The sequence below is a fragment of the Vombatus ursinus genome, unplaced genomic scaffold (assembly GCF_900497805.2).
Source record: "Vombatus ursinus unplaced genomic scaffold, bare-nosed wombat genome assembly UNPS02014735.1, whole genome shotgun sequence".
NCBI lineage: Eukaryota > Metazoa > Chordata > Mammalia > Diprotodontia > Vombatidae > Vombatus > Vombatus ursinus.
This window is the reverse complement of record NW_020954513.1, coordinates 1,048,310-1,071,308: the sequence shown is the minus strand read 5'-3', so window position 1 is coordinate 1,071,308 and position 22,999 is coordinate 1,048,310. Positions and strand designations below refer to the sequence as shown.

Sequence of the window (22,999 nt, the reverse complement as noted above, 5' to 3'; positions counted from 1 at the left end):
TGCTAACTAACACCAAGTGATGGAAGCATCCTCAGAAGCCAACTCTAGGTGTATGACATAAATATGGGAATTATCTTTGATACCTCACTTGTTCAGTTAAAATATAAAAGCCTGATCACTGGAAGATTTGAGTTCATTAAATAAACTTTCCAAAGCCACAGATGATGCTAACCCAAAACAAAAGTGTGAAACAGAAAAGGTTCCCATTCTCATACCTTGCCTGCCACTTTAACCCACTGGAGGTCTCCTCCTTGGTGTCCAGTGACCTCATGTTGACCTCTGACTTCCCAGCCTCACCCCGAAGGCAGCCTGCTCTCTCCAGGCAGTAATGCCATGCTTTTGCTTTCCTCCCCCTTCCATAGATCTAGAACTGGAAGAGGGGGAAACCGAGGCCAAGGGAGGTCAATTGACTTGCTCAAGATTACACAAAGGATCCCAGGTCAGGAACTGGAAGGGACCTCAGGGGCTACCTAATCCAACCCCCTTATTTTACAGAGGGGGAAACTGAGGCCCTGGGAAGTGAAGTGATTTGCCTAAGGTCCCAAAGGGTAGGAAACATCAGAGGCAGGATTTAAATATAGGCCCATTTGCTAGGCCCCCTGCTCTCTGCCTTTCAAGAGCTACTAAGCTCCTTCATGTTAAGTGGCTAAATTGACAACAGATTCATGTGTCTCCTGGTGGCGTTTGCTTTATAACAAAAGATTCCTGGAGCCCAGACACATTAACTCGAGGAAATGAGTCAAACAGAGGAAAATTGAGGCACCAAAGGAAATTCAGTTGGGATGATTCTTAGAGGAAAGGGTCTTGTACCTCTACCCCATATGACTGGCCCTGTCTAACCTTCTCTGGAAGTCTTTTCCAAACACTTCCTAAGTACCACAGCAGTAACACAGGATCAGAGATTTAGAACTGGGAGGGACCTCAGAGGCCATCTGGTACAATGCCCTCATTGTACAGAGGAGGAAACCGAGGCCCAGGGAAGAGTGAAGTGACTTGCCCTAGGTCTAGAACTGGAAGCCATCTAGTCCAACCCTTTCATTCTGCCAGGCAAGAAATGGGGGTGGGGCAGGGGGAAATGACTTGCCCACAATCACACACAGAAGACCAGATTTCAAGCTGGGAGGAAACACAGTGGCTATGTAGTCCAGCCCCCTAATTTTACAGAGGAGGAAACTGAGGCCAGGGGAGATAAAGTCACAGAGCTAGGATTCAAACCCAGGGCTTTTGACTCTAAATCCAACATCTTTTTTCACTTTACCAAAGAAGCTTGGCTCAAGATGCCGAGTCCAGACTTTTCTCCTTCTTCCCACTTCATTTGGCACCAACCCTGTTGCTGTGTGAATCCCTCACATCCTTTCTTTCCAATCTGATTTTCAGGTCAAGAGCACCTTGCCGTATCTTCCTGCTGAAGCCCCAACACCCATTCCAAACAGGGTCTGCAGGTGGTCCCCAAGGTTGCACATGTGCTATCTGTGCCAGTAACAATTTGTATCCTCTAGAGGCTGGGCTTGTAACCCTAACCAATGGACTGAGCCAAGAATTCCATCTTTGTTTTAGACTTCTCAAAGAACATCTTGGAGAAAAGGAAGTGGAATTAACCCTGACCTTCGATGCCGTGGTTGAGGCGGATCTAGCTAATTACACCTGCCATGTGGAAAACAGAAATGGACGAAAACACGCCAGCATTCTGTTGCGTAAAAAAGGTATTTATTTTTAGTATCACATTTACATATCTACCAAGTGACTGTTAACGCTAAAAGAAATCAGAGCCCTGGCCCAGTTTTACCTTTGAGTGTACCCAGGATGCCTGGACTATCTCACTTTTGTCTCTGTATCCCCAGGGCCCAGCAGAGAACCTGGCACATAGCAGGTGCATAAGATGTTAGTTAAAGTCAAACTATTTCCCTGAGTGTAGAAATTGGTAAAAATGCCTATAGCCTGCTGTACATTTAGGCATAGGATAAATGCATTGGGTGAGATTCAGAGAATTAAACAGACACTCTGAGGGTACAGTGAATGCATATTGCTATGCAGTATCTTGAGCATTACCAGATCAGAAATTTCTAAGTAATTGTACATCTGCAGAGAGGGCTTGGCAGAGCTCATTTGTGACAGGTGAGAATCCAGGGTGCTAGGCAAATTGAAATAAAGACTCAACTAGAGACACCCCGAGCTCCTTCTCGCCGTACTTCAAGAGAAAAGACACTTTCAAATCATCTATTGTTGTTGTTGTTGTGAAATCGTATTTCAGTCGTATCTGACTCTCCGTTGACCCCATTTGGGGTTTTCTTGGCAAAGATACTGGAGTGGTTTGCCATTTCCTTCTCCAGTTCATTTTACAGATGAGGAAACTGAGGCAAACTGGGTAAAGTAACTTGCCTAGGGTCACACTACTATTAAGCGCCTAAGGCCAGATTGGAACTCAGGAAGATGAATCTTCCTGACTCCAGGCCTGGCCCTCTATTCACTGTAGCACCACCTACCTGCCCTAACCCTATCATTACAGAGGAGGAAACTGAGACCCAAGGAGGGGAAAGGACTTGCCCAAGGTCACCTAGCTTATAGCCAGCAAAGGTGGGTTTTGAACCCAGGGCTTTCTAACTCCTAAGTTCAATGTCCTAGCTAGCCAGTACATCATACCTTTGAATGCAGTCAACTGAAGTAGTAGAACTTTCAATGTAACGAAAAATAACATCTCTATGTCTTCTCAACACTGATTGATAAGAATGTATAATTTAAGTAAAAGAGGAAAAAAGTAGGCATGGCTCATCATATTGATGTCCCCAAACATCCCCCAAGCCCAGCTAGTTTTAGTACATACTGTTAAGGAATGATGCAACTAAGTAAGGGGCACAAGGCAGAGATTTGACATGTGCAGTGGATTTGGTCACCATCAAATTGGCCCGGTGACCAATGATCTTTACACAGGTGAAACCGGGCAGGACTCTAGGGCCAACCCGAGTGCACTAGAATTCATTCGCCTTTCCTCTATGTTCTCTGTATCCCAGATTTAATCTACAAGATCGAGCTGGCGGGAGGCCTGGGAGCAATCCTCCTCCTTCTCGTGCTGCTTATCATCATCTATAAATGCTACAACATCGAGTTGCTGCTTTTCTACCGACAGACCTTTGGAAGCAATGAAGATGCAGATGGTAAGTGGCCACCAGTGTTGAATTCCATTCCAAAGGCACCAGTTGATCAGGTGGCCAAGGAAGGATGTCCTTTGTGAGAAGCACATTGGAATGGATTCCATTTCCCCCATCCTCCAATATGCAGATGCAAGGATCAGTTGCATCAAAAACACATTTTAGTATGTGTTTGCAATAGCTCCGTTCTAAAGCTCAAAGTCTATCAGGGCCTGTATATCTGTTCTCCAAGGACAATGTATTCAATCAGTAAGCACGATGTAATGGAAAGAGCACTCAACTTGTGGTCACGGGACTTGAGTTCAAATCCGGGCTCTTACACTTATTGCTTGTGTGTCTTTGGGCAAACCACTTCATCCAGCTGGGCCTCCGATTCTTCCTCTGTGAAATTATGGAATTATATTGACAGCCTCTGAGGGCCCTTCCAGCTCTACATTTATAATCACATGTGTGACCTTAGGTAAGTCATTTAACCATGTTATGCCTCAATTTTCTCCTCTGTAAAATGAGAGGGTTGGACTAGAGGGCCTCCAAGCTTCCTTCCAGCTCTAGATCTAGGAGCCTAGGTATGACCTTGGGCAAGTCCCTTCCCCTCCCTGGGCCTCAGTTTCCTCCCCTGTAAAATTAGGAGATTGAACTAGATTTGAAGGTCCCTTCTAGCTTGAAATTTAGGCTCTTAAGACCTTAAGCATTTCTTAATCGTTTACTACGTGCCGTGCACTGTGCTAGGTACTGGGGCTACAAAAAGGACCACACTCTTTTCCAAGGAAGCCCAGAGCACAGGCATCCAGGATGTGGTCTCTAATTTTCATGCATTTCCCAGAAATGACCCAAGAAAAGCCTCTACTGCAGACTTCAATAAGACATTCAGCTGAGCTCTGCTCCTCTGACATTCGAGAATGACTGCCTTATTTTCCACTGAGCGAATTGCCTTGGACCAAATCAATACGAATGCAAACTCCTGACACACGGCCCCTTCTGCCTTAATTCCTTGCCCACAAACTATTTGGTGTCTTTGAAACAGGATTCTGCAATTAGCTTCTTAGATTGTCAAAGCTAGAAAGGACCTTAAAAATCACTGAGCCCCAAAGCCTTTTTTTTTTTTTTGACAGACAAGAAAACTCAGGTCCAGAGAGGGAGGATGACTTGCCCAAGGTCACACAGCAGAGCCAAAACTAGACTGTCTCCCCAAAATTCCAGGCCAGTGTTCTTTTTTTATTTTATTTTATTTTATTTTTCAGACAGTACCTCCGTATCTTCTCCAGGCTAGAATTACAAGGGCCATTCACTGGCCCATCCCACTGCTGATTGAGATGGGAGTTTTGCTGACCCGTTCTGTTTCTGACCTGGACCAGTTTTCTCCTCCTTAGGCAGCCTAATGGCCCCTCATTGCCAAGGGCTCATCATATTGGTGTCAGATTTAGAATGGACACCTGGTCTGCATTCACTCTATTGCAGCTCAGAACCCAGGAGATCAAGTGATCCATCTGCCTCTGCCTCCCTGGAAGCAGGGATTTGCAGACGTGTGCTACCACGCCCAGCCAGTGTTCTTTCCACTACACTCCTTGGCTTAGAATTCTTGAAGCATGCTAACATTCAGACCAGGTCACTCCATCAACAAGAAAGTCCCTGTTCTCTAGTGCCTACTCCTCAGACCTGTCATAAGAGTAGCAAATAGCCAGTGCTGATGGAAATCTTTAGTAGGCAGAGGCAAATCCAGAAAATGGGTTTTCAATATAAAGAAAATTCAGCCAGAAAAAAAAAATGTGATGCTTAGGAATCACTTGGGTTTCTCAAGGTAGGAGGTCTGGAGGTGGGTAAGTAGGATCAGAGATTTTGAGCTGCAAGGGATATTGGGACATTAGAGGTCATCCAGTCCAACCCCCTCATTTTCCAGTTGAGGAGGGGTTGGCTCTTTAATGATCTGACCTCAAAGGAGCCCTGATGCATGAAGGACAGACAGAGTGCTGGGGGCAACCCTGAATTTCTGAGGTTTCTTTCATGGAGAAGGAAAGACGTGTGACTTGATTACATCAATAATTCCACAACCTCACCCATTTGGAAAGCAGGCATTTACTAGTCAGACTAAGGTAATACTTTACACAAGGATATATGTCCCGAGTATGAAAGGACAGTCAAGCGTACACTCATCATGTATTTCTAGCTGCTGCCATTTAAAACCCTGGACTGGGAACAACCTCTCTACTCATTTGATGAAATAAAATTGTGTGACGTAGCTGAAAGAGTCAGGGGACCCGAGTTCAAATCTTGCCCCTGACACCACCTGTGTAACTTTGGTTAAGTTGATTCATCTCCCTGAGCCTCAATGTCCTCATCTGTAAGATGAGGGGACTGGGATAGCTGGCCTTCAAACTTCCTTCCAGCTCTGAGCCTTTCATCCTGTGGTCCTAAATCCCTTAGCCTTCTTGGGCCTCAGTTTCCTCATCTTTAAATTGAGGTTAGACTATAATCTCAAGTCACTTTACCTCTCTAGGCCTTTGTTTCCTTATCTGTAAAGGATAAGGTTGGGATCTACTGGGGAAAAGACCTATAATCCTATTGTGACCTTGGGCAAGTCGCCTCACCTTTGAGACCTCTGTTTTCTTATCTGTGATGAGAAAACAAAGAGATTGGCCTCACAAGATGCTAAGGTCCCTGCCAAACATAGATAAAGATCCTTTGGACAAGTCGCGTGACCTCTCTGGACCTCAGTTTCCCCCTCTTGCCTCTGAGGTCCCTTCCAACTCCAGATCTAGGATCCTTTGTGTCACCTTGGACAAGTCACTTGACTTTCCTGGGCCTCAGTTTCCCCCTCTGTAAAATAAGATGATAGACTAGATGGCCTCTGAGGTGGTCCCTCCCAGGTCTAAGTTTAAGACTCTATGACAAATTGAACTTTGTTGCAGAGAAGGAAGCTGCTAGTCTCAAAGATATGATGTCCCACTTCGAAGTGTACAGAAAGGAAGCCTCTCCCTGCCTGGATTGGTTCAGGTTATCAATGCAGTATAGAAAGAATTTGCTGCTCACCGCTAGTCAGCCTGGCATGGCAAACAGACACTTCTCCACGCTCCCTTTCTGAATATAAAGGTGCGTCCCACTTGAAGCTGCCCTGCTCAACATTGCTTTGCAATGGCATACCTTATAACCAAGTCCCAGAGAGATGGGAAGGATCGCAGCTCTGGAACTCAAAGGGTTGTCAGAGGTCTTCTCATCCAACCCTGTCATTTGACAGATGAGCCCAGGGAAGTCAAGTGATTTGCCTAAGGTTACACAAGTATCAAGCATTAGAGTCAAGATTTGAATCCAGGTCCTCTGACTTTCATCATATTCTGCTCTGACTTGGGCAAGTCATTCACCACCCAGGCCCCAAGTTTCCTCATCCATAGAATGGAAGAGTTGGATGGGATGGCTTTTCAGGGTTCTTCCAGCTCCAGAGCTACTATGCTATGAAATTCTACGAGCCTAATAAAATATTCTGTCCTGGATGATGCAGTGGTGTAGGAGAGCAGCACCAGCCAGGGAATGGAGTGTCACTGTGACCCGGGAGGAGGGACTGCCGCCTCCCAATATGGGTGAAAGTAGCAGCAGACCATACAGGTTGTTGAATGTTGAGAGGCAGTTCACAGGCCCAGTGAATTAAGGTAAGTAAGTGCTGGTGGGTGCAATGAGACTGGAATGAGATGTCCAGTTTCCCAGTCTGAAACTTAGTGTAGTATCTGGTACTTAACAACAGCAATAAATAACTATAATTTTTCTAGTTCTTTAAGGTTTGGAAAGAGCTTTTCAAATATCTTCTCATTAGTAAGTGTAGCCACTTAATCGATGTTTGTTGATTGATATTGGACTGGGGAAACAATGAGAAACAAGGCAAAACTGAAAGAATACTGAACAGAGAGTTAGGAAATATCCGGGTTTAATCCCACTTAAGACGCTCCCTGGTTGGGGAACCTTAGCAAGTTCACTCCTCATTTGTAAAACCCTATGATAATAATACACAGAGTGCTTCCCTGATGGGGTTGCTGGAAGGACCACGGAGGATAATGTATTAAAAAGTGCTTATATAGCCCAATGATCGAGCATTACTTCTTATCATTAAGATGAAGGTGATCGAGGACAAATGCTCAAGGGAAGCCGGGAAGCTGGGAGAATGGGGTGCAAGGCTCTGGCAGAGCCCCAGTGTCACAGCTGCCAAAAGAGGCCATTGGACTGACTTGTTAGCACCTGTCCATTCGTATGGGGGAGGGGGTGGCCACTCTTCCCTCCTTCACTCCCTGCTTAAGGATCCTGTTACAACTGTACCATAAGCAGAGCAAGACACCAAACCTCGATTTCATTGGATGGAGGCCCAGAGACCCAATTATTCTCTGTCCTCTGATTGGTGGACAATAGGGAGTAGCTAGTCCAGGAGACTAACACCAACCTGAAAATAGTTGTTGGACAGGCCCCAGGTGACTCAAGGGAGTCCATAGCAAAGGTCTCTGTCTCTCCTTCCCTTCAGCCTTGGTGGCCCCACCCCTAACTGAGGACAAAAAGTAGCAAAAGGATGCTAGTTTGGGGCTTCTCTTCTTGTCATTCACAGCCAGTCAGTCAACAAGCATTTGGTAAGTGCCTACTATGTGCCATGCCTCATGCTAAATACAAAGAAAGGCAAAAGACAGCCCCTGCTCTCAAAGAGCTCACAGCCTAATGGGAGAGATGGCAAATAAAGATGCTTCACACAAACTTTGTACAAGCAAGGATCAATTAGAAATGTTCAGCAGACAAAAGGCACTAGAATTAAGAGGGACCGGGAGAGGCTTCCTGTAGAAGGTGGGATTTGAACTGAGACTTCAGGGAGGCTGGAAGGGAGAGCATTCTAGGCATGGGGGGTGGCCAGAGGAAAGGTACAAAGTCAGGAGATGGAGTGTTGTCTGCTAGAAAACCCAAGGAGGCCAGCGTTCCTGGACCCCACAGAACATAGGAGATGGAAGAAGGTGGGTAAGGTAGGAAAGGGCCAGGTTATGAAGGGCTTTAAAAACTAAGATTTTGTATTTGATCCCAGAGGGGGTGGTAATAGGGAGCCACTAGAGTTTGAATGCAGGAGTAACATGGTCAGATCTGTGTTAAGAAAGATCAGTTTGACATCTGAGTGGAGGAGAAATCTATTGCAATGGTCCAGGCATGAGATGATGAATCCCTGCACCAGAATGTTGGCAGCATTAGAGAAGAGAAGGGGGGCATCTACAAGAGATGTCATATAGAAACAACAGGATTTGACAACTGGTTGGACATAGGGGGTGAGAAAAAGCAGTCATGGATGGCCCCTAGCATGCATGAGTAACAGAGGATGGTGGTACCCTTGATAGCAATAGAGAAATTGGGAAGAAGAGAGGGTTGGGGTGGAGGGAGGAAGATAATGAGCTCATTTTGGGACGTGTTGAATTTAAGATACACACAGACATCCAGTTTGAGATGTGAGAACGGAGCTCAGGAGGGAGGCTATGGCTCGATAAATAGCTCTGGGAATCATCAGCATAGAGATAATTGAATCTATGGGAGCTGATGAGATCACCAGGTGAAGGAGTATCAGAGGGACAAGAGAAGAGGTCTCTGGATAGAGTCTTGAGGAATGCTCACTGTAGTCGGACACAATCTAGAGAAAGATCCAGCAAAGGAGATTGAGAAGAAACCATCAGATAAGGTAGAAGTAGCACAAGAGAATAATGTCACAAAAACCTAGAGAGAAGAGGGTGCTCAACAATGTCAAAGGCTGCAGAAAGGTCAAGAAAGAGGAAAGGTGGCTGAGAGATCACTGGTAACTTTGGAGAGGGCAGTTTCAGTGGAATGAAGAGGTTGACAATCAAATTGTAGAGAATTAAGGGACTGAGAGGTGAAGGTATCGATTGTAGAAAGCCTTCTCAAGGAGTTTAGCCACAAAAAGGAGAAGAAATATAGGTTATTTAGGGGCAATAGGGAATAACTAGTCCAGGAGACTCTAATGTCAACCTGAAAACTAGAGTGCTCCCGTCGTCTGATGGATCCTCCAAACAGCTGCCGAAGATGTGACCATGCCACTCCCCTGATCAAAAATCTTTGCTGAATCTCTATTACCTCTAGGATAAAATTCAAACTCAGGCAAATAGTCAAGGCCCTCCCCAATATGGCTCCGGGATGCCTTTCCAGTCCCTCTCCCTTCGTCTAAGGCACAGTAACTTGCCTGGGGTCACACAGCTAGTAAGTATCTGAGTCAAGACTGGAACCCAAGCGTTCTTGATTCCAAGTTCAGTAATCTATTTCACGCCGTGCAAAGTTAGAGCTTTAAGGTTCCAAGTTGCAGAGCAGGGGCTGACCAAGCTTTGGTAGAGGGAATTTCCTATTCCAGTGAAATCATATGTCCAGATCTAAAAAGCTGGAAAACATAAGTTGGATCCAGATTATGGAGGGCCATATCAATTGGGCCGAGTTTGAATTTTATTCTAGAGGCAAGTTTTTTTTGTTTTGTTTTTTTTTGTTTTTGTTTAGGCAATTGGGGTTAAGTGACTTGCCCAGGGTCACGCAGCTAGTAAGTGTCAAGTGTTTGGTCTGAGGCCAGATTTGAACTCAGGTCCTCCTGACTTCAGGGCCGGTGCTCTATCCATAGAGGCAAGTTTTGTTTTTTTTTTTTTTTATCTAGACAGTGACATTGTTGGATCTGCTCTTTTGGAATAGCCATCTGGAAGCTGTGTGGAAGACCCATTGGAGAGGAGAAAGATTGAAGCCAGAGAGGTTAATTAGGAGGCTGTTCCAATCGTCCAAGTGAACAGTGATGGGGATGTGAACTAAGGTGGTGACTGTGTGAAGGGGAGACAAGGAGATGGATACAAGAAGTATTGGTGAGGTAGACTCAGTAACCAATTGGCTATGGACAATGGGGGAAAAGAGTCAGGGAGGACTCCAAGGATATGAACTTGGATGCCTTGTAGGAGAGTGGAACACTCCACAGGAAAAAAAAAAAGATGATTGGGGAGGAGGGGCAGTTTGAAAGAGTTCTGTCCAGAGTCCTCTTGCACAAAGGCTCATTAACTTAGCCTGGCAACACGGCTGCTTTAAATTACCATTTGGTTTTAAAACAATTTTCTCGACCTTGCTGTTAACCTTCTTTGCTATATCCATCCTGCTTCTCTTTGAGAGCAACAGCTGCAGCTATTGAAGCCATGTACTTGGCTGCTGCCATGGGTTGGAAGTGTCCTTTTTATCTCTGGCATCTGTGCCACTGATAGGTTAGGGGCTGGCATCCTCTAGGGTAGGTCAACTGACCTGGCTGCTTTCCTCCTCGCTCTCGCCTCTGGTGATCCAGTCACCTTTTGTTCAACTCCAAAAGATATGACTAAAATATAAGCTAGACAGCCTCGGAACCGGGATCTGGATCCAGAAGGATGGGTAGAGCGCATCCTCCACCCCAGTTGGGCACTCCAAGGCTGAAGTGAACAGGAATCCCAGAATGCCATGCTCTGGCGGGAGTTGGTGTTTTAACTCCACAGGCTCATATAGATATAGAGCTCAAAGGGACCTTAGAGGTCCATAGTCCAACCCCCTCATTTTACAGATGAGACAACTGAGACTAAGAGAAGTGAATTGCCTGTAGAAAAGCCCTGGAAGCACAGTGAATGATAAAACACTGGACCTTGAGTCAGGAAGGCCCAGGTTCAAATCTGGCCTCAGACACTTGCTACCTGTTGGACGCCAGGCAAGTCACTTAACCTCTGTCTGCCTCAGTTTCCTCCTCTGTAAAATGGGGATAATAATAGCACCTACCTCTTAAGGTTATTGTGAAGATCCCAATGAGATAATGCTTGTAAAGTCCTGGTACATAGCAGGCACTTAATAAATATCTCTCCTTCCTTCCCTGGGAATATTCAGCTATCATGCCAAGCTATGGTCAGTGGCAAGGACAATAATCTAGAAATTCAGGCAGACAGCTACACTCAGAGTGGCCCAAGGGTCAGAAGTCCCTGAGGTCTGCTGAGATTTAAAGTACTAATAGCTATCATAGCTCTGAATAGCTAGTGGGTGGGGGATTAATACAAAGACAAAAACTCACACACCATTATGGGAAAAACTATGTATAGGTGTAAAAACTTACCCCAAAAATATACAAGGTAATTTGCGGGGGTGGGTCAGTAGTAACTGGAAGAGATGAGGGGGGAATACTTTGGGGATGGAGGGACAGCCACTGGAGAGGGTATGGAGATGGGAGCTAGACCGTCACATGTGAAGACCAACGGGGCTGAATCACAAAGTATACAGAAAGGAGTAAGGTAAAATAATGAAGCAGCAAGTAGCTGAAAACTGGCTTTGAAGACAGCTTATTGTTATTCACTCTTTTTTTCAGTCATATCCAACTCTCTGTGACCCCATTTAGGGTTTTCTTGGCAAAGATCGTGGAGTGGTTTGCTATTTCCTTCCCCAGCTCATTTTACAGATGAGGAAACTGAGGCAAGCAGGGTGAAGTGACTTGCCCAGGGTCACACAGCTAGTAAGTGTCTGAGGCCAGATTTGAACTCAGGAAGATGAGTCATAATCTTTGCACCACAGTTTCTACATCTGTAAAATGCGAATATTAGAGACGAGATGGCTTCTCAGCTCCCTTTCGGCTATAAATCTATGATTCTGCAAAGGGAGGTTGGAGCCAAATTACAAATGACTTTCCATGCTAAAGAAAGGAGTTTCTATTAGATCCTAGAGGGCCATCAGAGTTTACTGAGCAAGGGGAGTAACATGGTCAGACCTGCACTTTAAGAAAAATGACTTTGTAAGCTATGTGGAAGATGAATTGTAGAGAGGAGAGACTAGATATCAGGAGACCAATTGGGAGGTTATTGCAATCATCTAAGAAAGAAGTGATAAGTGCTTGAACTAGAGTGGCAGCTGTGTGCGCAGAGAAGGGGATATATTTGCAGAGGAAGAATAAGCTTAGTTCACTTACCAAGTAGGCCAGAGAGTGAGGCAGGGCTGAAGGGATTGGGCAGACCAAGGAAGGGTAGAGAGAATGATTGATCAGAGAGCATCAGGCAGGAGCACCAAGGAGCTACCAAGAGAAAGTCTGAAGTACGGGCCAGGAACCCACTCTTCCTTGAGATGTGTGCTGTGATAGCCAGAGGGAGAGATGGAGGCCTATACCACACTCTTTCCTTGACTGCAGCTGTATCAAGTATTAGGATGTCCAGTCTGTTCTCAGGTGAATTTTGCTCAGGAACCTCAGAAGGCCCCTTTAAGCAGGATGGCCTTCTCTTGCATAACCAAAGGATCCCCAACATGTGCATGCTCTAGGGAATTGGGTAATTCCAACAGGGTATATAATAGTCTTTCCCAGCCAGAAGACACATTAAAAAATACTGGCTACTGCACAGTTCCAGGCGCCATCCTGGCATGGTGAGCTGGATCATCATTCACTCATGTCCTCTCTGCAAGGCAGAGATGGGGATGTAGGCTAGGAGAACAGTAATGGAGTTAGAATACTATCATCCTACTTCTACCATCTCCACTTGTCTAGGGGCTTCCCTTGGGGCTATCTGGGAGGGTCTACCTACAATTTTTTTTTGGTTGGGCAATGGGGGTTAAGTGCCTTTGCCCAGAGTCACACAGCTAGTAAGTGTTATGTGACTGAGGCTGGATTTGAACTCGGGTCCTCCTGAATCCAGGGCCGGTGCTCTATCCACTGCACCACCTAGGTGCCCCACTACCTACACTTTATAAGTAGAAGCATGCTTATATGACCATCATTCCTATGTTCTGCTTTCAATAAGAAGAATGAAATCAACCTCATCGTTCACATATGGGAAGGAGAGTTTCATTCTCCAGGTTACCTTTTGTTTGGGCTTCAGCAATATTCTCATTATGTGTTCCTCTCTTTTTAATGAAAAATAAAAATGCATTTTTTTGGAAACAGGTCCAGGGGCATTATCTTTTTTTTTTTTTTTTTACTTATAGATAATTCGAGCTTAATAAGTATCATCGCTTCCTATCACTCTGGCATCACTACATTAATTGCTTGATTTTTTTCCCTCATTTTCTATAGAGAAATTAAATTTGCAAATATTGCTCACAGTTTTCCAGTGTGGCCCTTGTAAATCCTATGGGGAACCATGCTATGATTAGCTGTGGTTTCGTTAAGTGTTTCATTTCACAAAAAGAATACAAGTCCATTCTCTCTTTGATCATGTTGTCTCCAAGCCTCTACCACAAAGGGAAGAAAATGCATGATATAAAACACAGTAATTCCCTGACTACATGTGAGGAGGAAAAACCCCCAAGTGGCAATACTGCCAGGGGGTCCATTTTAAAACAAAGCCTTCTTTTGGAAGCTCTGGTCCAAATCACTGCCTGTGGGACCATGGGGGAAAAGTAAGGGGGAAAGCACTGTGCACATACACCCCAGCTTAGAATCATGGGATCTTAAAGGTAGAGCAGGAAGGGACCTCTGAGGCCATCTTGTCTAACTGCCTCACTTTACAGAGGAGGGAAATGAGGCCCAGGGAGGTCACAGGGCCCTAGATCTGGAGCCAGAAGGGGGCCATCTAGTCTAACCCTCTCATTTTAGAGGGGAAACAACTTGTCTAAGATCACCCATAGGCTCATAGATCTCGATCCAGAAAGGACCTTGGAGGTGTTCAAGTGTGATCCCCTTATTTTTACAAATGAAGAAACCAAAGGCCAGGGAGAGGAAGTAACTTACCAAGCGTCACCCGGTAAGTATCAGAGGTGGGATTTGAAACTAATTATTCCAGACTGATATTAGTGCTCTCTTCCCTCATGCTATGTTACCTCACTAAGATTTACCACTCAGCTATCAGCTGTTACTATTCAGCCCCCATAGCTGTGGTTCAAGATTTGACACTTTTCTCCTGGGATGGTGTTCATTCTGTGCTCTAGAGCAGTAATTCTTAAACGGTGGGTCGCTACCCACAGTGCTGAAGGGGTCTCCAGTGGAAAATGTTTAAGAAGCCCTACTCTAGAAGATAGTGAAGTTATGGGCCCCCACCAGGTATGGATCCTTGACTTTTATCTTTTTTATTCTTTCCTAGTCACAGAGGCCCATTTCAGGGCTTCCCATTTATGGACTTAAATGGGATGCTTTGGAATGGGTTGGGCTCTTCTTGAGACATGTGATGTGTTCTTTGGTTATTCCCATTATGTATAACGACCACAAAGAATCACGTTGATTCTGATGCCCGGTTATGTCGTTTTTGGTCCTTTCACAAACATCCAGCTGTGAACACTTCTAAGTCTATTGTTTCTTCTTTTTAAGACAACAAGGAGTATGACGCCTACCTCTCTTATACAAAAGTCGATCCTGATGCTTTAGATTGTGATAACAACGAGGAAGAACAATTCGCTCTTGAAATACTACCAGACGTCCTGGAAAAACATTATGGCTATAAACTCTTCATCCCAGATAGAGACCTGATTCCCAGTGGAAGTAAGTACTTTTGAATTTCAAACTCCAACCATTCCATTTTTTCTGCAGAAATCCTATGTGTTGTATAATAGAGCTGATTAATTACAAATCCTTTCTTTGGTAAGTCCGTTCACAAAAGGCGAATGTCCTTCTTTCATTTTTGTAAACACCCAGGAGATTTAGCTAGAGAAGTTGCAGCAGGCAGAAACCACCAGCACCCCAGAAAGGCATAGTTGTGTTGTAGATGGAATACTGGACTTGCGGTCAGGAAGACCTGGGTTCAAATCCCTCCACTGACACTTGTTAGTTCTGTGACCATGAGCAAAACACTTTAACTGAGCCTGAGTTTCCTCATCTGAAAAATGAGGATGGTAGATTTGATAACCTCTGATATCAGTTCTCCCTCTAAATTTATGATCTTATGTTTGTGACCCTAGGCAAGTCCCTTCCCCTCCCTGGACCTCAGTTTCCTCTGTAAATGAAGAGAGTTGAGCTAGATAGCCTCTGAGGTCCTTCCAAGCTTTAGCTAATCTAATTGGATGTTGGATAAGTCACTTAACCTCCCTGTGCCTCAGTTTCCTCACGTGAAAAAAATGAATGGATGGGACTAGATGGCCTCTAAAGTCCCTTCCAGTTCTAGATCTTTGATCCTATCTCTCTTGGCAACAACTTACCTCCTCTATGCCTCAGTTTCTTCATCTGGAACATGATGGCAGTGATATAAATAAATAACTACTAATGTCCCAACACTAGATCCATGATCCTAGAAGATGCTATTTTACTGGCCAAGGCAAGACGTAGGCCATAGGCTCTTTGAGTCTTTGCTCTATGTGTCACTTAAGGGGTTTTATAAGACCCACTTTCCTCCTCAACTCCCATGTCTTGACCTTCCCGAGATGCTAAGTGCTTCTTGGATTCATATTGGGAGTATGGTTTCCAAATGCACAGGCTATTTATTAATTTGTTCTTCTGTTCTGGGAAAAGAATGCTGGTTTTCCAAAATGGAGATTATCTTATCATCCTAAAGAGAGAAACCTTTTCCAGTATGTTAAAGCCTCTTCTCATCAGTTTTCTTTCAAGTCGTAGGCGGCGTCCTTGCCCTTATGTGTGTGTGTACATACCTCCACTTGACATTAAGCATTTCGAATGAATAGCTTCAGGCTCTCTGTTCTCAAAGACTTCATTCTGGATTTCTGGAATTAGACATGGAGTAAGGCAAGTAAAGCTTTTGGGGAGAGGAGGGGGTTGGGTACACCCTTTCCAAAGTGGATTGGTGAAAGGTGCTAAACCAGATGCCATCAAAAATCATAAGAAAAACTGGAATATGTGTCTGAAACTATACTGTATATTGGGAATCAATTTCCAGTACACATTTCATTCTTAGTCATTATAATAAACATTCACTGAAGCGATGTGGTACAGTGGAAAGAGTACTGGCTCTGGAATCAAAAGACCTGGGTTCGTATTCTTAGTTCCTGAGCCTCGGTTTCCTCCTCTATAAAATGATAGTGTTGGACTTGGTGGCCTCTGAGATCCCTTCCAGCTCTAGATCTGAAATCTTGTCTTTGACACTGGGCAAGTCTCTTTATCTCCCTGTACCTCAGTTTCCTCCTCTGCAAAATGAGAGGGTTGGACCAGATGGTCTCTCAGGTCCTTTTAATTTCCAAATCTATGATTTTTTTTGTAATTCCCATGAAAAAAAAGAGCCATATTATAAGTTCCAGATCTGACCTAGTACCAAAAAGGCTCAAGTTTTCCCTCTATTGCCCAGTTCAGAAGTATGGGAGGGAGCAAGAGGCAGACACCAAGATCCCTGCCTCAGGGTCCCAGTCCAGGGGGATCTTGATCCCATCTCCTCCGTGCTGTCCAAGACCGAAGGATAAGGTAGGGCCAAGAAGTTATTATCAACCAGTTTTGCTGGCTGCCCAACTCCAGACCAAGGCCTGAGAGTGCAGTGAGGAAGTGTGTAGCTCTAACCCAAAGTCCAATCCTGAGGTACCAGAGTGTTGACAGTAAGTTCAGCTACTATAGAACCAAGAGGAGTTTGAAAGAAGCATCAAGAAGAGACATCACCAGACATACCAAGCAGAATGAAAGCTCCTAAATACCATAAAGAAATGATTGCTTAAGATAACCTTGAAGTAAAATTCCAGAAAAAAATAATGCCACAATAAGTATAAGTAAAACCTCAGGAAAGAATGGATTTATACAAGGACTCCAAAGGTAAATGAAAGTCCTACTAAAATAAATGAAGGACACTATAAACAGAATATAGTTCTGTTATCCACTTATCCTTATCCACATTATGGGCACCTTGAAAATGGAGTGGAGCAAATAGAACTCAGAAATCTAATGATATAACAAGCAATATTAGAACAAAATCAAAAGACCAAAAAAGTAGAGCATGTGACGTATCTACTAACAAAAACAAATGACCTGGAAAACAAGACAAGGAAATAGCAATGAAGCATCACTGGGGTCCCTGAAAATCATTACAAAACAAAATAACCTAGCTATCTTATTCCAAGAAATAATAACATTACTTGGGACTACTGGACCCAGAAGGCAAAGTGAAAATCAATGAAATCCACAAGAAAGAAACCTCAAATTCAACACACCCAGAAATGTGAATGCCAAACTCCAGAGTTACCAAGTCAAAGGAAAAAAAACACTGCAAGGAGCCAGAAACAAAGAGATCACATTTCAAGAAGCCATAGTCAGAATCACTCAATATTATATATTAAATATGAGAAAGAAAACTTTTAATATGATATACGAAAAAGACGTACAATAAAGGATAAAATCCTCAAACACTGAACATAATCCTAGGAGAGGAAAAAGTAGATCTTTAATAGAATTGATGACTTCCAAGAATTCCTATAGAGAAAATGAGAGGTGGATAGAATCTTTTAAATACAAATACAGGAGATGAGAGAAACTGAAAAAAAATAATCAAGTTTGAGTATCCTGAGAGGACAAAGTGTTGATCAAGTGCTTACATCTAAAAAAGGAGAGAAAACACTACTGTCCCTTCAAAATTTAACTATCAAAAGTCACATTTGGAGCCTGGGAGTGTTTAAATTTTTTGAGAGGGAAAAGAAAAGGTTTCTTTTCTATGAAAGGAATGATGATGAAGGAAAAGCTAATAAGTTTCTTCCAATTGTGGCATGACAGGAGATTATACAAGCATGAAGATAGGTGGAGGAAGTAGACATCTCATGCACCCCATTCATGCACTCCTAGATGACTAGGAGGGGCAAGGGATATTTGGTAAGAAAAAGATAATGTAAAAATACAGTAAGCAGGGAGAAGGAAAAAGGAGTTTCAAAAGAGAGGTTGTTTATGAAAAGGGAATTGAAAGGAGAGAGAAAAAGGGCAATGAAAAGGGAATTGAAAGGAGAGAGAAAAAGGGCAAGATCTGGGCTGGATGAAGAGGGGTAGGGAGAGAAGGTTGAGATCAGAAAGACTCAATGATAAATTACTAGTTCTGATTTTATTCCCTTTTGCTCCTCACCTTTTTCTTTTAAAAAGAAGGGAGGTTGGAGACAAAATGGAAATGTAATAATATGTGGTGGAGGAAAAAAATACAAATAAGATAATCAAAACTTAATATGAATGGGATAAATCTGATCATATAATAAAGGAAGGTGATAGGACAGATCAGAGAACAAAACCCAACAAACAATATATTTCCAAGAAATACATTTCACACAAAGATTCACACAAAGTCAAACAAGAGGTTGGACTAGAGTCTTTTAAACCTCAAGCTGAATCTAAAAAGTAAGGGTAGATGAAAGTAACAATTATGATCTTTGATAAGGTAACAGTAAAAAATAAACAATCAAAAAGCCAAGATGGTTAAGAGATAAGTAAGGAATGCACATTATAAATAAATGCATCATAAATAATGGAACAATATCAATAATAAATACATATGCACCAAATAGTATAGCATCTAAGAACTTAAAGGAAAAGCTAATGGAAATAAACTATAGAACAATAATTCATGAATTTCACACACCCCTTTTGAGACCTAGATAAATTTAACAAAGTTTTCTAAAAAATTAAAGACCTGAAAATTTTTTTTTGAAAAATTAGGTAGGATAGATATCTTTTGATTCCTAAGAAGGAAGCATAAAAAGTATAAATATGTTTAAGCTTGGCATGGCACCTTTACAAAAACTAGTCATGTGCATTAAAAAAAGCCATAAATGTCAAAAAGTAGTGATATTAAATCACTTTACAAGCCTGAACGCAATGAAAATTGTAATCTACATAGGAAATTTAAAGACAGGATTAGATGTAGAGATGAAATAATCCTAAAGAATGAGTTTAAGTCAAAGAACAAATCATAGAAACAAAAAAAAATTGAATTAAAGAAGCAATAACAATGTGATGACATACCAATCCAAACCTTTTGGGGGAAAATATATGTTTCTAAATACCTTCATCTAAACACCTTCAACCAAATAGAGAAAGAAATAAAAGATCAATGAATGGAGATTGCAACTAAAAAATACCTAGAAAGCCACCACATTTAAAACTCCCAAAGAAACAAACAAAAAGAAAAAATTAAGAAAATCAGAAAAGAAATAAGTAAAATAGAAAATTTTTTAAAAGTTGGTAAAACTAAGAGCTAGGATTTTTCTTTGAAAATACTAATAAAAAGTGACAAACCATTAGTTAATATAAACAAAAAGAGGAAAACTAAATTCCCGAAACCAAAAATGAAGAGAAATTCATAACAGATGAAGAGTAAATTGTTATAAATTATACCCAAATGCATTCCAGAAAAAGTAGAATCTTAAAAAATATGGATATTTACAAAAATAAAATAACAAAACAAGAACTAGTCAATTTAAACAACCCAATCACAGAAACAGAAATTGAATAAGCCATAAATTAACTCCCAAAATGGAAAAAAAAAACCCATCCGGATGAACCTATAAGCAAATTCTATCAAACATTCAAGCATAATTAAATTCTTAAGATGTAAATTGTTTTTAAAATTGAATGCATCTTACCAAATCTCTCTCTATGAGAAAAATATAACCCTGATACCCAACTTGGGAGATATAAAACAGAGAAATACAACTATAAAACAATTTCATTAAAAATTATTGATATAAAAATGCTCAATAAAATATTGTCAAAAAAGCTATGCGATAGCAATAAAGTTTTAAAATTATCTAATATGAACAGGTCATATTTAAACCAGTAATGTAGGGGTGGTTCAACAGTAGGAAAACTACAAATATAACGGACCACGAGGACCAACATAGCATAGTGGGTAGAGTGCTGGTCTTGGAGTCAGAAAGGCCCAGGGTCTAGTTTTGCCCCTGATTCATATTGGCTATGTCACCCTAAGTAAATCAGTCAACCTTTCAGGCATAGAGGAGTTGTTGTTTAGCACTGGTAGAAGGAGATTCCTTGAGAGAGTCCCTACTCCAATGAAATCCTAGGTCTAGACCAAAAAATGAAATATAATATATTCATATATTAGTAATGAAAATAATCAAGAACCATATGGTTATGTTGATGAAAGTAGAAAAAGCCTTTGGAAGAATATGGCATTCATGTATGTCAGAAACATTAAAAAGGGTTAAAATAAATGGGACTTTCCTTAATATGATAAAAAACAGTAGCTAATTAAAACCAAGAGCTAACATTATTTGTGCTAGAGGAATACTAATCATCTTTCCAATAAAACAGGGATAGAGAGTAAAGGTGCCCATTGTCACTGGTATCATTTGATAGTTCTGAAAATGCTAAATAATAGCAGTAAAAAGAAAGAAAGAAAATGAGAGAATACGTATAGGCAAAGAGGAAGCAAAATTATCTATTTGCAGATGAGATGATGGTTTGCTTAGAAAAGCCTAGATTCAATGAAAAAAAAAAAGAAGAAACTATTAACTTCAGTAAAGCAACAGGATACAAAATAAACCCACAAAAATCTTCAGTCTGTTTGTAACTCATAAAACCCAGCAAGAGGAGGGTTTTTTTTTTAATTCCTTTAAAAATAATTCCAAAACACATAAAATATATAGCAGTCAACTTACAAAACATACTCAAAACTCGTGAATACAACTACAAAATGCTCTTTAGAAATAAAGGAAGACAATAATTTGAAGGATATTCATTGTTCGTGGTTGAGCCACACCAATATAAAAATAATACCACCTAAATTCACTTGCAGATTTAGTCGCATACCAATCAAGTTGCCTAGGGGTTAATTTATAGAATTAAGTCAAGTAACAAAAAAATTCATCTAGAATAATAAAAGTCCTAGAAAGGAAAATACACTATATAAAGCAGTAATCACCAAAAACTATTTGGCACTAGTTAAAAAATAAAATAGTTAATCAGTGGAACAGATTAGGTAAGCAAGACCCAGAAGCAATCCAACAGAGTTATCTAGCATTCAGTAAACCTAAGGACACCAACTACTGGACTAAGAACTCCCTGTTTGCCAGAAACTCTTTGGAAAACTGCAAAATGGTGTGGGAGAAATTAAATTTAGATGTACACCTTGCGTAGATACCACACGATAAGCTCCAAATGGATTTTGTTGTTGTTATTGAATCGTTTCAGTTAGTGTCTGACTCTTTTTGACCTCGTTTGGGGTTTTCTTAGCATAGATACTGGAGTGGTTTGCTATTTCCTTCTCCAGCTCATTTTACAGATGAGGAAACTGAGGCAAATAGGGTCACACAGCTAGTAAGTGTCCAAGATTGGATTTGGACTCAGGAAGATGAGTCTTCCTGATCCCAAGCCCAGTGCTTTATCCACTGCACCACCTAGCTCTCCTCCAAATGGATACAAGGCCCAATGGTGACTTCATTAAAAAAATAAATAAATAAATTAGAGGAGAATAAAAGGAGCTGCCTTATACAATTTTGCTAGGAGAGAACTCTTAACTAAACAAAGCAGGGAGGTCATCATAAAAAATAAAACAGTTGTGACTACGTAAAACTAAAAAAGCTTTTACAGAAATAAAATCAATACTACTAGAATCAGACACTGAATAGTTATTTGGAAGGGGAGGAATATCTTGGCATCAAATATCTGAAAAAGGTCTCAAGTGTCAGTTCACAATGTATAGAAAATTGATACAAATATGCAAGATTACTCAATAGATAAGTGGCCAAAGGCAGTTTTCAAAAAGAAGAAATAAATGTAAGCTGTCAACAATCATATGGAAGAATGTTCCAACTCACTAATAAGAAAAGTACAAGTTAAAGCTACTCTCAAATTTCACCTGAGACCCAGATTGATCAACTGACAAAAGACAAAAATGGTAAATGGTGGAGGGGCTGTGAATTGACCATTAAGGAAAACAATTTGAAATGAACAAATCACTAAATTGTCCATATCCTCTAAGCCACTGATACTACTACTAAGCATATATCCTCAAGTGGGTCAAAGACAAAGTTTATACGTGTGTATGTATACACATATATTTATATTTATAGTAGTATTTTTGTACCAAGTAGCAAAGAGCTGGAAAGGAAATGGGTACCTATTAATTGGGGAATGGCTGGACAAAGTATGGTATAGGAATGCAATGGAATTTTGTTGTACTATTAAAAAAATGATCAGTGTGAAGAATTCAGAGAAACTTGTGAAGACTTGAGTGAACTGATGCAGAGCAAAGTGAACAGAACCAGGATTAGAGTGTACAGGATGACCACAATAAATGTAAAGGAAAACAACTTTTAAAGACTTCAGAACTCTGCTCGACGAAATAACTGATGATGACTTCAGAAGACTGATGGTGAAGCATGCTTCTTGTCAGAAAGGTATTGGACAATTGGTGTGCAATGAGCCGTACATTGTGGAATGTGCTAATTTGTTTTGCCTACCCATACTTTGGATTCTGTCAGGCATGGCAATAGTCACTGGGAAATAAATCAAAGAAAGAAAGAAAGAAAGAAGGGAGTATCAATAAAACAACTTTTTAAAAAAGACACCATCTCTTAAAACTTGTGTATTTATGTACCTTCCCCCCATTTCACCACCACAAAGAGACTCTTGACCAAATTGACAGGTTTTCAATCAGCCGTATCAACATTCAAACTGGGAAGCCCTTTGCCTTGTTGTGGATTTTGCCTGAGCCAACTGGTCATTGTCTGGATTGACTAAATAGGTCAGTTGTTTCCATGCATTCTATAGACAGCTTTAATGACATCCAAGGGCAAATGTGAGGCATATGGTAGGTTCCATACAAATCTTCATCTCCCCTTTCAATAACAATCAGCATAAAGGAGCTACAGAATATTCTGATATTTCCAAAATACCAAGGGATGCCAGAGAGGTGTTCATTGTCACAGGGAGACATAGTACATTGAATATAGTTGCTTTTCATTCTCTTGTCAGAAATTTGGCTACCTGGCATTAGGAAGGTCCCAGAAGCCTCCCTGTTAGGGGTGAGGACACA

The 22,999-nt window shown here is 41.6% G+C and overlaps 1 protein-coding gene across 1 annotated transcript in view; it reads left to right on the top strand.

Moving 5' to 3' along the window:
- The window catches only part of IL1RAPL2 (interleukin 1 receptor accessory protein like 2), a 444,607-nt gene that overhangs the window by 411,378 nt on the left and 10,230 nt on the right, over positions 1-22,999 (top strand). The window contains exons 6-8 of the mRNA XM_027861417.1: positions 1,558-1,703; positions 3,009-3,152; positions 14,413-14,583. Coding sequence (XP_027717218.1) covers positions 1,558-1,703; positions 3,009-3,152; positions 14,413-14,583 — 461 coding nt within the window. The remainder of the gene's footprint in view (positions 1-1,557; positions 1,704-3,008; positions 3,153-14,412; positions 14,584-22,999) is intronic.